General features: G+C 37.3%; 3 protein-coding genes across 3 annotated transcripts; all 3 read right to left on the bottom strand.

Annotated features, from left to right (window-relative positions):
* Nucleotides 1-2,759: 2,759 nt before the first annotated feature.
* LOC132798856 (protein croquemort) lies at nucleotides 2,760-7,185 on the bottom strand. The gene is given in 6 exon segments (XM_060810849.1): nucleotides 2,760-4,516; nucleotides 4,572-4,625; nucleotides 4,627-4,666; nucleotides 4,729-4,940; nucleotides 4,942-5,526; nucleotides 6,747-7,185. Coding segments are annotated over 6 exon segments (1,515 nt in total). The 5' UTR covers nucleotides 7,176-7,185; the 3' UTR covers nucleotides 2,760-4,321.
* A 1,259-nt stretch (nucleotides 7,186-8,444) lies between these two features.
* Nucleotides 8,445-10,748, bottom strand: LOC132795643 (protein croquemort). The gene is made up of 5 exons (XM_060806504.1): nucleotides 10,576-10,748; nucleotides 10,211-10,513; nucleotides 8,977-9,791; nucleotides 8,816-8,906; nucleotides 8,445-8,746 (listed from the first exon to the last, which is right to left on the bottom strand). The coding sequence occupies exons 1-5, from the start codon at nucleotides 10,702-10,704 to the stop codon at nucleotides 8,564-8,566; spliced, it is 1,521 nt and encodes a 506-aa protein (XP_060662487.1). The 5' UTR covers nucleotides 10,705-10,748; the 3' UTR covers nucleotides 8,445-8,563.
* A 1,461-nt stretch (nucleotides 10,749-12,209) lies between these two features.
* LOC132795652 (phosrestin-2) lies at nucleotides 12,210-14,778 on the bottom strand. Its single transcript, XM_060806513.1, has 4 exons — nucleotides 14,483-14,778; nucleotides 12,771-13,578; nucleotides 12,579-12,708; nucleotides 12,210-12,521 (listed from the first exon to the last, which is right to left on the bottom strand). Exons 1-4 carry the CDS (start codon nucleotides 14,589-14,591, stop codon nucleotides 12,474-12,476), a joined length of 1,095 nt encoding a protein of 364 aa, XP_060662496.1. The 5' UTR covers nucleotides 14,592-14,778; the 3' UTR covers nucleotides 12,210-12,473.
* Nucleotides 14,779-15,644: the final 866 nt, after the last annotated feature.

Below are 15,644 nucleotides of genomic sequence, written 5' to 3'. Positions count from 1 at the left end.
AACAGTTAATAAAAGCTCATTATTTAGTTGCGCTCTAGGATGTGGTTGTTGTTCCTGTACAATCTGAGCTTTCGCGTACAAGTAAAAATCGCCAAATCATGAAATGAAGTACCAGTCGAACATAAATTATCGCTCTGAGAGGATCGCAGTGTTCTCAGTTGATCCTCGCTAGAAATATTGGTCAACATTATGGTAATTTCATATATTCTACTAGGCTAACAGAAGTGATTAGTAGGTGGCTGTAGTCAAAGTCACTTGATTAATTCTGACCAATCAGGTGCAAGCTCTCATATTCCCGCTCTTAGGATCCACATCCAAGAGCACGCGGCCAGAGAAATTGACCAATGGCAGCGAGGCATATTTGGCTGCATTTCTACACTGATCCGCTTGCTACTCGATTATGTTCGCCTGGTATTTCAGTTGCTCACAGTGGGATTTTGCGAGGGATCTCGTTGAGATTGACGTGAGTAAACGAAGCCATCATCGGAATGTGGATGATGAGGGGGAGGGGTTGATGGTGGTGGGGTATCATCTAAGATGAGTTTGCATTTTTATTGTATGGCTAACACCAGTCGCCCTATAAAGGTTTTGTGACACAGTTTCTGCAATGCGCATATTTTTCATACTAAAATTGTACATATTGTTTGTTGCATACTTTTAGGGGGGCTGAATTAATTTCACACATTTTACAGCTTGAGAGTAATTGAACAATAGTAACTAGCATCAGTACGAAAGTGTTGCATACTTTTAGGACGTCAAATTAAAAGTAATTATTGCATCCCATAGTTACAAAATTTAATGCATACTTTTAGGATGAACATTTTATTGATTTAAAAGAAATGTTCAAATATTTATAATAAACATTACATTAACATTTCAGTTAAGCACTAAAACTAACGATGGTGTAATTTAGAAAAAATATTAAATGTTTATTATTTATGAGATTATTTTATATTGTTCGTTAATATTTAACTTAAACTAAGTAATTTCAAAACTATGAAAATCAATATTAATATAATTACAATTTTATCTTTTATTTTGCAAGCATCACTTTAATTTTAACAACCGAAAGGCATTAACACCAACTCCTGGCAATTGTGTTTCAAGGATAAACAAGTTAGCAGAAATACACGCGCAACCCTTAGATAAAAACTGACCTCGACATTATTATTATTTGAGAGGTCGTGTCTGAAGTCTGTGGACGCACAGCCAAAACACAAACATTTTCATAAACTTAAATGCCAATTAAATAACATTAAATTGTGCGCAAAATAAGGCAAACGAAACGAAATCAACCCAAGCGGAGAACCCCAAAAAAAAGAGAAAAAAAAAAATAAAAGGGAGACACTGTCGAAGGGCTGTCAACATGACAAAGGGAAAAATTAAGCAGCTAAACAAGGCTTTATAGACGTCGGAGGGGCAAGCAAAACAAACAAACAAAGCAACCAATGGTGTTCACAGACAGGACGGGACACTCTAGTACAGGATACTGAAGGACGTTACCAAACTGAATGCATAAGCCGAGCGAACATGACACTGAGAGCTTTCACACACATACATCTATACACACACACAAACATACACAGATACATAAGTACATAGTCGTACATACTCAGGCGAAACATGCTTTCGGCTTTTGGGGCAACAACACACAAAAGCCAAAGCCAACAACATAATCTATGGGTTGTCAACAAAACGAGAGAGCGAGAGACCATAAAGGCGGCAAAGAAAACCATCTAAAAAGAGTGAGTCCCAGTTAGAAGCCGAAGCTGAAGCTGAAGTGGAGATGGCAACCGGGACAGAAGTGGCCCAAAAAGCAAACAAATTAGTATGCAAGTCAGGCAGCAGATTAGGACACCAAAGTTTTCGCGACATAAACGGACAGTCCAACAGTCTAACGATGGACCCGTCCAGCGAACAGTCCTAACAGCAACAATGCCATTTGGCTTATGCATGAAAATTGCCTCACACACACACACACATACATACATCGACTACATCACGGACCTATTTCCTAGTAGCCAAATACATATACACCTACGTATTGTATTTACTGACATTTTTGCGCCTTTTTTTTGTGTTGGACTAAAGTCAAATAATGAAGTCGGTCAGTGGCTCGATCTGTTCCACGAACCCAAAACAGAAAAAGACAAACAGTAATGGATTTTATGAACCGAATGTTCAATACACTTTAATTAACTGGACGTGGCAAATGTTGTATGGCCAATTTTTACTCTGTCTAAATCAATTTCAACTAAATAATAGAATTGAATATGGCAATGAATACTAAATACATTATTTTTAAATTCTTAATACTACCATTAATACCAGCAAGTTGATAGCGTTACAAATGTCGTTAGCAATTTTGTAGACCTCTCTTCAGCAGTGTGCTTATTTGAATACGTCAAGTCTGAGGACAGTTCAACACCTGGTTCTTCTGCGTTCCTTTTGAGGTAGTCACCCAGCCCTGAGATTATCTCTTTACATTCTATTTTTGAAGCTGTGGCATTTTAAAAATATTTCATTAAATATTACTCGCACAACCAAACATTTTGGGGAATTTATTTAGTTAAGAGATGTACACGAATTAAGCAAATAATAAGTACCATAAAATTAAAATATAGACTTCCAAATAGTCAAAAATTTTGGGGTGACAAATAGAGAAAGTCAAGTTTATTTAAATATTAAATACATATCTTGTAATTCATATAATACAATTAATGTACTTTACACTACAAATTTAATGGGCACACAAAAAGTAAATCGAAAGTAAAGGCGTAAATCTTGCAGTCCGTTTTTATTTCGACATTTGTATGTGTCAGCAATTTTGGTAATAATTTTATTTGCATTCATTTTAAACTACGGCTTAGCGCACTTTACATTACATGTATTTATTATGCGTGGTCTACATGGCACGGAATTTAATAAAATGGCATTGGTTTGGTCCATAAATCAAATGCTGTCTTAAATAGTTCGCCCAAAAAGTGTAAATAAATTTTAATCTGAAAATGAAAGCTTGGTCGCAAAAAAAAAAGGAAAAACAAAACATATTTAAATTGGATACAGTCACCAGTAAATTATTCTCGATTAAAAATACCAAAAATATATGTGAGCCTGCAAAATGAATGAATGTAAATCATTTTTGCGTATAGTATGCGTATTTGTCAAGGCATTTGCCACAACAATATGTGCTCTGTTTTCACATTAAAATATATTTGACTATCAAATATGCATTCAAATGCAGAAATATGGGTATGCAAACATTTTTCTATCAAAATAAACTTTAACTAGAAAAATCATCCTTTTGTTTTTATCGATGCTAGCAAATGAGAATTATAAAAATAAAAAATAATGCAGAATTGCTCGAATTGAATATAAAATATAAAATGCTTTAGTTCAATTTCTTGTGGCTTATATTTATTTGTCTATTTAAACTAATTTAGTTGATAGCAATGCTTAGTTTTTTGTAATCTCTTCTCTATTTGCAAGTTGCAATAAACTTAAATTTATTGTGAGACCTTAAGTCCTTGTCAAAAGTAGCTTGAAATATATTGAGAGCGAAATGCGAGCTGCTTGGTTGACGCTTAATCATAACTTATGTGTATTTATTAAAGTTATGGCCAACACATACTTGCTGGCATATAATTTTCATATTTTCATACATTGTTTAACTTTTGTGGGTCCCCATCGTCCACCCACATCCTGCGCGTCCTTCCCGGCTGGCACAGCAAAGGTCCTGCTGCTGCTGCGGCTCGGTTCTTCGACAACAATGTGTGTGCAAAACGTAAGTTTGCGTGCCAGTCGCATATAAATTAGCCGCTTATAATATTCTGTTGGCATTTTTCAAATTTCCAGTTAGCAATTTGGTTAGCTGGGTGAGTGTGTGTGCGGGTGTGTGTGTGTGTAGGTGAAAGAGTTCGTACGCCGTAAAGTATGCAGCTTACGTGCTCAAGGTTTTTGTTGTTGTTGATGTTGTTGTTGTGTTGCACACACAAACAGGCACAACAAAAGAGCAAAAAAGGAACAATAACAATTATTAACATATTAATAAATTTAGCATATCTGAGAGGCCATAATTTTGTGTAATACTAGACGAGAGCGCAGCTGCGGGCAAACCGCAACACCTGCAGCCCAAATTGGATAATCCAGCCAACAGCAAATAGCAGCAGCACGCCAAACCACACAACAACAATGTTCTATACTTTGCGTCACGGTGTCAAAGGAATTTGCTACTTTATGGCCGCGCACTTCAGATAAACTAAACTTCCAAAAATATAACAATAACATTTACGTTATCAATGGCACAACACTTGACGTTCAATCATTGATTGCTGGGGGTATTACTACTCTCTCTCACTTCTGGCAATACACTCACTTTATCGCTTGTTGTCATTCGCCATTCATTATGCCATTTATGTTTCTTGGTCACGATCACGCCCACAATTAGCATTGCAAGGGCAATTAAAAGCAAACCAAGACCAACAAATTGCCCAATTCGCACCGCATTCAATGCGAGCTGTAAACAAGTAATAAAATTAAACTTGCACTTGATAGAATTGTCTGTAACTGACCTTTAGCAAACTGAGCAAACGATCATCCAACTCGGCTTTGATTTGTATTACAAAAAAGTGGCGCATAATGATCGAAAGCAACATGCTTAAGCAAGCTATGAAAAGAGTTTGTAGAGTTAATAAGAAATGCCAGCAAAGCCAAGTATTGACAACTCACTCGATTTCCTCGTCTCGATTAACCAGCACACTGAGCATAACTTGTCCTTTGAGACTCATGGGTACGGCGAGAGTTGGTTCCATTATCACATGCATGCCATGCTCGACGGCATCCGGCCGCAGGCCAGTTGTATTCTCTCTATAGGAAGCGTCGGTCATGTAGAAATGCGGATGTGACATGTAAATGGGACCATGATAGGCAGCTGGCGAAAAAATCGAGTACACCATTCTGAGGACACGGACGATTCGCGACACAAAAACATTTGGTATCTGGACTCAGTTGACCGTTGTCAAAGCTTAGCTCGGTCGTCTCATACCGCCAGGCATCGATGCCATGCATCGTCACATTCGACACGGCGAACATATTGATAAAACGTGATGCATCGGACAGAAATATGGAAATCGTTTCATCATATCGCCGCTGTTGTGCCCACAACTCGCCAGTGCTGCCATTGACTTTGCCACACTCGCCGCTGTAGTAACCTGTGTGTGCGCTGCCATTCCACATCTGCAGCTCGCCCATCTGATGCAGATCTCCGTGTCCTGTGTGTATTGTGAAATTACCCTCAGCGGTCTTCGAGTTGTTGCGCTGATAGAACCAGCCAAAATGATCGCTCGGCAGCGGTATCAAAGGTGAATGTAATTTGTGCGCAAACTCAAACAACGTATCGTAGAAGCCATCGAACATCCATTCGCCGGCCGTGTGCTTCATATAAGTGCTACCTCCCTCGCGATTTAGCATAAAATTAATAATCTTGCGAAACGGCCGACGGTATTGGCGCACATAACGAGCAGCGGTCTGCAAAAGAATAGCAGTTGATTTTGTGATTGTCGATTTTACTTTTCTTTATACCCGCTACCCATAGGAAATGTATTTTAAAGGCAGAATGAGTCACCTCCGATCCCATAAAGAATATACAATAGAATCCGGTTATAACGACTCCGCTTATAGTCTCCGACCGGTTATTACGACGAAAACTCGATGGCTTGGTTGGTCCCCATACAAACTTATATGAAAGAGCCTCAGCGAAATAATGCCAAAAAACTTAAGCATCAAACGACGCTGTTAGAAATATATGTATTTAACAGTGATCGGCACTCTTGCTTGTGTTCGTAGGAGCAACAGGAAGGTCCTTATATTCTCACTACTCTCTGTTAGTTTTAGCTGAAGCCTTAGCTTATGCTAAGGAACATGCAGGTATACGATTTATTATGGAAAAAAGATGATATTAAATGAAATTTATAAATTTTTTTTGGTCTTGTTTAAAAATTAATTTGTTTTATCTTAAAACCCTATTACGAACATGGCAACCATAAAAAAAAAACAAAAATTTGTTTTGGTCCTTTCGATTAGTGCTTCTTCCGGATATAAGGACGTACAATCGTCGGCCCCTTTAAAGTCGCTTTAACCGGAATCTACTGTATATTCTTAATAAGTTTAGCTTTTGAAGAAAGAGTTGCGATTTTTGGTACTGCAGTGGTTGCGATCGGATAAAAGTTGTCAAATTTTTTCAAGAAATACTTTCATATGGTGAAAGATGCCTATTTGCAGTGGGGTCTTAGTTGCTTTGGCTAACAATCTGGTATATTTTGTACTTGATGTTCCGAAAATAGCTTTGGGTATAATTAGGTATTTTTTCGGTATACTAATTTGGAAAATTTTAAGAATAATATCGCATTGTTTTGCTTTTATTCAAAATGGGATGCGGTGTACCAAAAATATAATTCGGTTTAGTATTATATATTTTCGGTATTAAAATGTGTTATATTTAAAAAATAATACCTAAATAATTTGCTTTTATTTAAAATGCGTAGCTGTATATTTTTTACGTTATATACCCAAAATAGCCATCGGTATATTTTCAGTATTTTTATGGTATTATAATTTTGTATACTTTAGGAATAATACCGCACTGCTTCGCTTTTATTCAAAATTGGTAAAATTGGTATCTCATATTCGAGCTCACTCGACTGCACCTTTCTCACTTGTTTATTTTCGCTTATTCACTTCTTACTCACCAGAGTGGCAAAAGCTGGCGTAATGATGACATCGTCTAATTTACCCTGCGACAGCTCGGGTAAAAAGTGAAATGTTCGCGTACCATAATAGGTAACATTTGGTCGCTGCCACACCAAATCCTCTTTCACTTTATAATCACTGAACGTATATGGACCCATTTGTTCGAAATTCGGTTTCACACTCGGATTGTTTAAATCGCCCGGATTCGTCCAGTTAAACAAATAGAAACTAGTGTAGATTGGCGTTGGTGTGGTTATCCAATTTTTGTACATAAACGAATTGGGTGCCAGTGGCAAAATACTCTGCATCCATTGCCGAAAGATGCTCGGCCAGGCGGAGAGCAGCACTATACCGAGTGTTAATAGTAGACCGGCTAGGCCAAAGACCCAGATTTTTTGTTGGCGCACACTGCAGCAATTACAACACATTTTGCCAGCACAATGGCGACTGTTGGCTCAACTGAGCCGTGGGCCTTATTTTATACAGAGATTGAGATCTTTAAACATTGCAAACACATATGATAAGATTATAATTCTAGCACTTTTATTTCGATTGACAATGGGTTAATCGCTTTTACGTTGATAGTCAAATGCAAAAATAATAAGCAATTATAGTTGTTGATTGATTAGATTAGTTGCGGTAGTTTTATTAATAGTTGAAATATTGGTCAGAATTTTAGTTTCATGTTAAGAATCAATTAAATGGCAGACTGATGTGATTTCCCATTTACTTGATATCGGTTAAAGTAAGGGGTCAATGCGCAGTTTGGAAAATCACCCATTATTATTCTTAATCTCGTTCATTTTATGTATGTTACTGCACATTATCTGCAATAACCTTGAGACGGATAAGACCGTGCATTTTGTAAACAAAGAGATATGGATTAATAAAGCAACTAAAAAATGAAAAATGAGAAAAGAAATTGATTTAAAACACATTTGATTTGTTGATTATACATCATTTTATTTACACCATATCCAGCATTTATTTGTCGTCTTCCAAATTATAAATTTGTATTGTGTACTTCTGTATATAATATAGTATGTATATAACTCTATACAAAGGCAAATACCCCCCATGATCGTAGGTACTTCAAAGTTTAAGCTAATAAGTAGGGTAGTAAATGTGTAAATGTAGCCGTATTAAAATTGTTAAAGTGGAACTATTTATAGTACATAAATATAAACACATTTCAAGGTCTTGTGAAGGTGCAATTCAGTATTGCATACATTTAGGAGCTAACAGGAAATGTGTCTTTCTGTTGTGCATATGATTTCTTTTCTTTTATGTTAAGTGAATTTATTCATGATTAAATTAGTATGCTGCTATTAACAACAAGGCAGCCTCAACTAATTATAAGTTAAACAATATATACAATAAGAAAACATAGAGAGAGATCCATACAACTTAATACTTTTAGGCTTTTTAACTAGCTGTCTATTTAACTATCTACATAACAATTTAACATATATACGTAATACACACATGAATATAATAATGTGGATATCATTGCTTCTTCTTGCTCTAGATTAATTTACTTCTATCAATATGTCAAAAATTATATTAAAATAGATCACAGATTCACAATTGTGTTACACCACTGCAAGTTTAGGTACACTCCAAATTGTTAGTTTAAAAAGGAAATACTTAAATAGGAGACAATCACTTTAAAGTTAAATTAAAATGCCACATTAGAATACTAAATTTAGTTATATTTATTTTAAATCAACGACAAAAAAAACATAATAATCACAATATGAAAAGTATTCCACTAGAATAGTCTCTAATATGAATACCAACTATCTTACTGATAGCTTTAATCTGGAGTGTTGCTTGTCGAACCCAAGTCCTTGTTGATAAGCGCCGCTCTATCAGCTGCCGCCTGGCCACGCCATTTTCGCTTGATTGTGAGCACAATGCCCACAATGATGAGGATGCAGCCCACGCAAAGGAATCCCACTCCAGTCCAACGGCCAATTGCAGGCAGATTCAGTGCAAGCTATAAAAAGAAGGTGTATAAATCTAATAAATAGACTGCAAACATAGAAGTAGAAGTAGTCAAACGGACCTTTAGCTCGGAGGCCAGCTCCTTGTTGATGACAGCTTGACTTGTGGACGAAAAAAGCGGAGCATAAAAGGTGGGCAATCCTTTCAGTATGCTGCAAGTATCAAGAGAAGAAAATTGCTTATGACTGAGTTTGTTTGCTTTAAAGTGTGACATTAACTCACTCAATGTCCGTATCCTCCTCGATGAACAATGAGATCATAACGGCGGCATTCACTTGCAGCGGCACGCCCAATTTCCGTTCCATGATGATGAAGAAATTGTCACGTTCATAGTTGGGCTCGGTGCCAGTGATTGTGTTGGCATAACTCTCATCAGCATACATGAAATGGTCGGCCGACAAATACATTGGCACATCATCGGCACAGGGTCCAAGGTCTGTGGCACCCGAGGCGGGGCAATTGTTGGCCGCTTGTTTCTCTGCAGAGCAATAACACTTCATGTCCCCGTTGCGCTGCCCATTGTCAAAGGTATGCGGTGTAATCTCATATTTCCATCCCTGTATGCCCTCAATCTCATAGCTCTGGCCCGTAAATTCCAAATTGATAATGCGACAGGTGTCGGTGATATAAATGGTCAATGGCTTCTCCTTTGGCTCATTCGGCACAAACAGATCCGAGGTGCTGCCATTAAGGCGGCCACATTCGCCATCATAAAAGCCCGTATGATTTTTACCATTCCAGAACTTAATTTCACCCATTTCCTTAAGATCTCCCACCCCCGAATGTATGGTGAATACGCCTTCAAATTCCTTCGATTCATTGCGATTGAGAAACCAAGCGAATTGGTCCGTTTCAATGGGCGGTGCAAGCGGATTATTCAAGCTCATGGCATAGTGCAGAAACTCATCGTAGAAGCCCTCGAAGAGCCATTCATTGGCCGTATGTGTAACATAGAGTGCACCGCCATTGTCGTTCAGAGCTGCGTTGAAAAACATCTTGATCAACTTGGGACTGTTGCGCATGCTAATTGAGGCGGCCTAAAAGAAAGTGAATTGCTTAATATTAATTATAACAACTAAGAAAGCTACCGTCGAGAGTGCTAGACTTTGTAATACCTTTTATTTTTTCTTCGGTATATTTTAGTACATTTTTGGTATATTCATTTGGTATATTATTATTTTCAATAAAAAGAAAACAGTGCGGTATTTTTCTATAAATATACCAATTGAATATACCAAAAATACTAAAAATAAAATAGCGAGGTAGAAAATATAAATGATTTTGAAAAAATATTTCTATATTTTATAGTCTCTCAGATCCAGTGTTTTATACGGACTGACAGACAGCCAGACGGACAGATGGACAGACAGACATAACTTTGTCGTCTCGGTTGTTGGGGCTCGAAGTTATAATACCCAACTATCCTGTGGTATATCAAAAGTATTAAATTACTTACAATCGAGGGCAGATGTGGCAGCGTTAGCATATCGTCTTGTTTGCCACCCGAGAGTTCTTCCTCCCAGTACCAAGTGCGACGTTGCTTAAAAGTCACAGTTTTATTCTCATTAAACTCGAGATCCATTTTCGTACGTTCCTCTCTGTAGACATATGGTCCACACTGCTTGAAATTGGGCTTAGCACCATTCAGTTTGACATCTTCAGCATTTGTCCAGTTCCAGAGATACATTCGCATATACACGGGTATTGGTAACTCAACCCATTTGTCATAGGTTTTCGAAGTGGGCGTCAACGGCAAACTCTGCATCAGTAATAATCACAGTATTTCATAATCAAAAATGAATATAAAATTTAAATACACACCTCCATTATCATGTTGTCTATGAAACCGGGCCACCAGATGACGAACAAAAGTCCGGATATTGCGAAAATCGTACCAATGCCAAAGACCCAGACCTTCTGCTGGGTCACTCCACAGCAATCGCAGCACATTTTGCGACCGTTCCGTTGACTGTTCTAGACTGTAACTAACCCATTATGCCTTAATCGCTGCGGATTTTATTCTTTTCCAATGCGATAATCGTTGCTTAATCGCCAAGCGATTTTTCCCTTTTGCTTTGTTTTGCTTTGTTTTTTCTTCTCAATCATTTGGAACGCCCAACTGGTCGTATACATAATTATCAATATTGCATGGTTATCAAAAGCTATATAGCTTCGTTTCACTAACCCATATACATTTGTATACATATATGCACAATGCACTCAATACAGCTAGAGTATGCTGATAGCATTCTAGGGTTTAACTAGCTTATCACTTTAAAGTGATTATTGGGCATTGAAAAGTACATAGAAACAATGCATTCAGTTTCAACTGGTAATTAAAGAATGATTTAGCAAAAGTATTTACTATTCAATGCTGAATTATGGAAGAAGTAAAGCGTCAGTATTTGTTTTTATTAAAGAAGAGTTAGTTGGCAAATTGTAAGTTTGAAGAATTATTTTAATTAAGATAATCAAAGTTAATTAGATTAGATCAATTTTATTTTTGATTAAGATGAATGTGAATTTTACATATTTATCACAGTCTAGAAAATCATCTGTCATTCAGTAAGTATGACCAGCATGGTCATTTTAATTTATAAATAACTTTATCAATGATTGCAGTGCATGTCACAATGCCAATAAACTGATAATAATTTCTTCACTGTTAATAATCGAATATTAACTATTCAAACTTTATCTCAAATACACTTGCATTCTTCGTCTGGCTAAATCGTATAATATAAGTGGGACTAATAATTTTTTCCTTGTGCCTTAACTACTGTTTCCACGTAGATAATCGTTTGCAGTTCGTGAGGGCGTCTGACAAAGATAACCATAATCTTAACTGATAAACGTCAGGTGTTTGGCGTTTATAAGAAACATAAACATGGCTAATTATAATTACGACGAAAACTTTAAGTACTTTACAGCAGTTTATCAAGAAATTAATTAGTGTTGAATATGTTGATTGACTATTCGATTTAAATTCCTCTTCAAATCGAAGCTTCATTATTAATTACTATCCATCGAGGAGATATAATGTTTGCTGGCGTTAGAGAATATTCAAATTAAATTGAAGAATGTTTCGGCCACATTTAAACAATACGCCCAGTTATGCAGTTCATTACGTATACGTAATGCGTTATGCTGTTGCCTAGCACGAATATTAATTCTGCCAGACACTGAAGCTATTTGCTCTGGGCATGGAATTAATTGAAATTAGTAAGCCACAAAAGTAAACGTTGCGATTAGCATATAACATATTGATTTTGCCTGCCCCATGTGGTGGGGCATATTAAATGCAACATGCAACATTCGGTTGCCACAAATGCACTTGAATAAATGCATAATCTTGGGCCGTAGATCGAATCTTGTGGTGCTGCTAGTTGCATTAATGAATACAGCTTATAGAGTCTGATTTGCGGCAACTTCATAATTATTTCAAAGCAAAATGATTCCCATGATAGCGTTGTCTTTTTTTTTTTAATTTTAGATAAATTGTTTAGCGTTTATAATACACATACACACATAATTTAATATAGTTTGAAAATAGATTTGTTATAAGAAAAGTACGACGACTGCAGTTCAGAACAATTCAGCAACATCAGCTTTGGTTTCTTGTTTCTGTTTTGTAAACACTTTGATTAAGATTTGTTTCGTATAAATATATATAATATGTATATATTATTATGCACTCTGTATTGAGGTAAACAAATTGCTTAAGCTTCCACGGAACCCTCAGCCTCCAGTTGAGCCTTGCGGCTGGGCTGCAAATAGAATAATGTTTAAACTAGTTGCAATGTTAACGAAGTGTGCAAACTCACCTTGGGATGCATGAGTATGAAGGGCAACTCGGCGCACAATTCGCCGCCCAAAGCGCCCAAAAAGAGTTTCACCTTCACCGCGTACGAAACAATAATGCCAAAGGCATCGCGAGCATCCTGACTGGCAATACTGCGAAATATTCATCAGTATTAAATACTATTCAGAATCTTTTGAGTCTCAAGCAAACTTACAGTGTTGTGGAAGCCAATGCTGTCTCCTTGCGCTTAATGTCACCCTCCACAGCGATGCCTGCACGATCACAGTTGGCCACCAATGTGGGCACCAAGTACATTACCTTCTGCAGACTGGAGCCTGGGTTCAAGGGGCAACCCTCGCTCGTTTCCATGAAAGCAATCGTATTGCGAAATTGTCCATTCTGGAAGAGCACCACATCGACGCCCTGCTGCACCATTGCCTTGATCTTCTTCACCACCTTGTTCGAGTTGTTGCGCACACAAATGTTGACTGATATCTTCTCGCCATGATGATACAGCTGCTTATCGAGTGTCACCTCCAGCTCGAGTTCGCCGGGCGACAACAAGAAGTCCTTGCGCACCACTGTGCATGGCTGCAAGCCCTGCTTAGTGGGTGCATACTGTACTTTGCGTATGCCCAAGTTGATGGTGCTGCGACGATGCGAACGATCGCAATCGCTGTCGCCGGTGAAGATTTTCACAAAGTATTGCACACCGCATGGCTGACTCTCATCGCTGGCCTTCTGCTGCAACACCACCGAAGCGGGCGAGCTCGTTGGCATTTGCATCACAAATGGGAAAGCGTTCGAGCCGAGTTTCTTCAGCAAACGTTCCTGCATTTTCGTCAGCTGAATGTCCTGCTTGACGGGCGGACAAACCTGTTGCGAGGCGAGCGTCAGCTCCTTCTGGAAGCGCAGTCCAATCATTTCGTCATCCTCGCGGCCATATCGAAAGTTGCACACGAGTTGCACGAAAATCTTGCGGTTCTGCCGCACGTATTCATCGTCCAGCACAATGATACCATCTGCAAATAGCCCGCAAAATTAATTGGACCCAACTATCCCATTCGGTGGCTATGCCGCAATCCCAATTGCAGTGTCCAGTGGCCAAGACACGTGTCTTGGCCATATTCCACACTTGGCCAATTAACACGTAACTAATAAGCAGCTTTGTGGCTGTTGTAACTGCCTCGTACTCTCTCTGTGTATTGCTCTGCATAAATTAAGCCCTAATTTAATTAAAGCCCTGCTGCATGAGCCGATTAACCAAGTCGCACAGAGTTCCTTAATCTACTCCATATCGTTGTTAGCAGCGATTTTGATTTGCTTCGGCAGTAATGATTAGCTAATGATTTCTAATATAGTAATCTCAATGTTCAGACAAGAGTAATGTTGCTTTGTACTTTCTTTTCAATTACTGTCGCAATTTATTTGCATAAAAGAATTTTTTCTGTTTGATAATTAAGTTTGCTAGATTACCTTAGAACAGCTTTATTACAAAATACTTACTAACTAATATTCTGTTCACTTGCACAAAATAAATTAATCGCATTGATAATTGGGTTCAAAACAAACTAAATTATGAAATATTCAGATACTTAAAGCTTTTTGCATATACAACTTTTAATATTACTTTTTTCAATAAGATAATTTTCATTCAATTTTCTTTCTTTCTTCAAGTTAATGATTAACTTCAGAATTATTTGTACCAATCAAAGTTATTACTTTAAGTATTACTTTTTTTTATACTTTAATTTTCTTTCCTTTTAGTCATTGAGATGTTTCCTTCCTCAATTTAACGATTAAATTCCTAATAATTTCCATCTATCAATAACAATTCTCAGGGTATTTTTTCACTACTCTAAACTCCTTCTTTCCCAACTCCCCATACAACTTTTCAATCCATACTCCACATTCAAGAGCACCTACCAATAGGCTCCACTTGAGTCACCGAATCCACAAATTCACGCCGATTCATGTACAGCGTGATCATGTTGTTCGGCGAACATTTTTTAAACACCTTAAAGTTGACCACCATGTTGCAATCGAATTCTTTTTGTCTTTGTCTTTAAATTGTTTTCAAAAATTTCGTTTAAAAATATTCCGTTAAATTAAAAAAAACGCTTCGCGCTCGCCGAACTTTTTCTCTTGTTTTTCAGTTTTAGTTTTTTGGTTTTCTAAGAAAAATTTGAACTACGCCGCGTTGCGTTGTTCGCGTCGTTTTCAATTAGCGGTCAACGGCAATCCGTCATTTATACCTGGCATTGCACGAGCTCAGCAAATTCAATTAGCTCGCGAACACAGGTCTAGTGTTGCATTTATTCTAGAATCTAAACAATTTGCAGGCATTGGTACATTTCTTTTTTTGTAGGGCTTCTCCCCAATGGCTTTGCCTTTGATATTGACATTGGCCACAGTGGCTGACCGCCTACAATAGCAGAACAAAAAAAAATCGATGTTTTCCCATTAAATAATAAAATAAACGTACCACATGGCGTATTAGCAATGCAGAAATAACGAACAAAATCAATAGAGCGTGCGTGCAATTGTTGCCTTGTTTTGACTCTCCTTTTTTTTGTTCCTTATTTGTTTGCACTTTTGTTTGCTTTTGTAATTGTTTGTGTGACGCATTGGAAACAATTATTACGTGCAGCTATAAAAAGCCAGAGGAAGCGAAATAGATAGCATGTAGTTGTTTCATAATTTCTACTAATTCAATTGTTAGCGAGCGTCATGAATGCATGCAAGTGCGTAAAAGATACTTTAAGGACTTTTGTTTTTAATTTAATGAATGAATGAGTGGAGAAAAGCAAAAAGGCAGAGAGAATAGACGATATTAGCGATTTCACAATTCTAGCCAATTAAATTGTTAGCAAATATCCAGCATTTTCATATATATTGTAAAGGGCAATTAAAAGAGACTGCTGCTGAATGAATGTGTTGCCAATTAGCAAGTTATTCTATAGAAATAATGACTAGCAGACTTTAAATATTTTTAATGTCGGTGAGGAAGTGCTCTTCCTTGAGAACCTAAATATAAAGTAGCTCTATTTTAAGTGAACAAATTTAATGCCAATTAAGGAAATAAACT

This window comes from Drosophila nasuta, chromosome 2L (assembly GCF_023558535.2).
Source record: "Drosophila nasuta strain 15112-1781.00 chromosome 2L, ASM2355853v1, whole genome shotgun sequence".
Lineage (NCBI taxonomy): Eukaryota > Metazoa > Arthropoda > Insecta > Diptera > Drosophilidae > Drosophila > Drosophila nasuta.
Note: the sequence above shows the minus strand (reverse complement) of the source record. Positions and strands in the feature narration are given on the sequence as shown.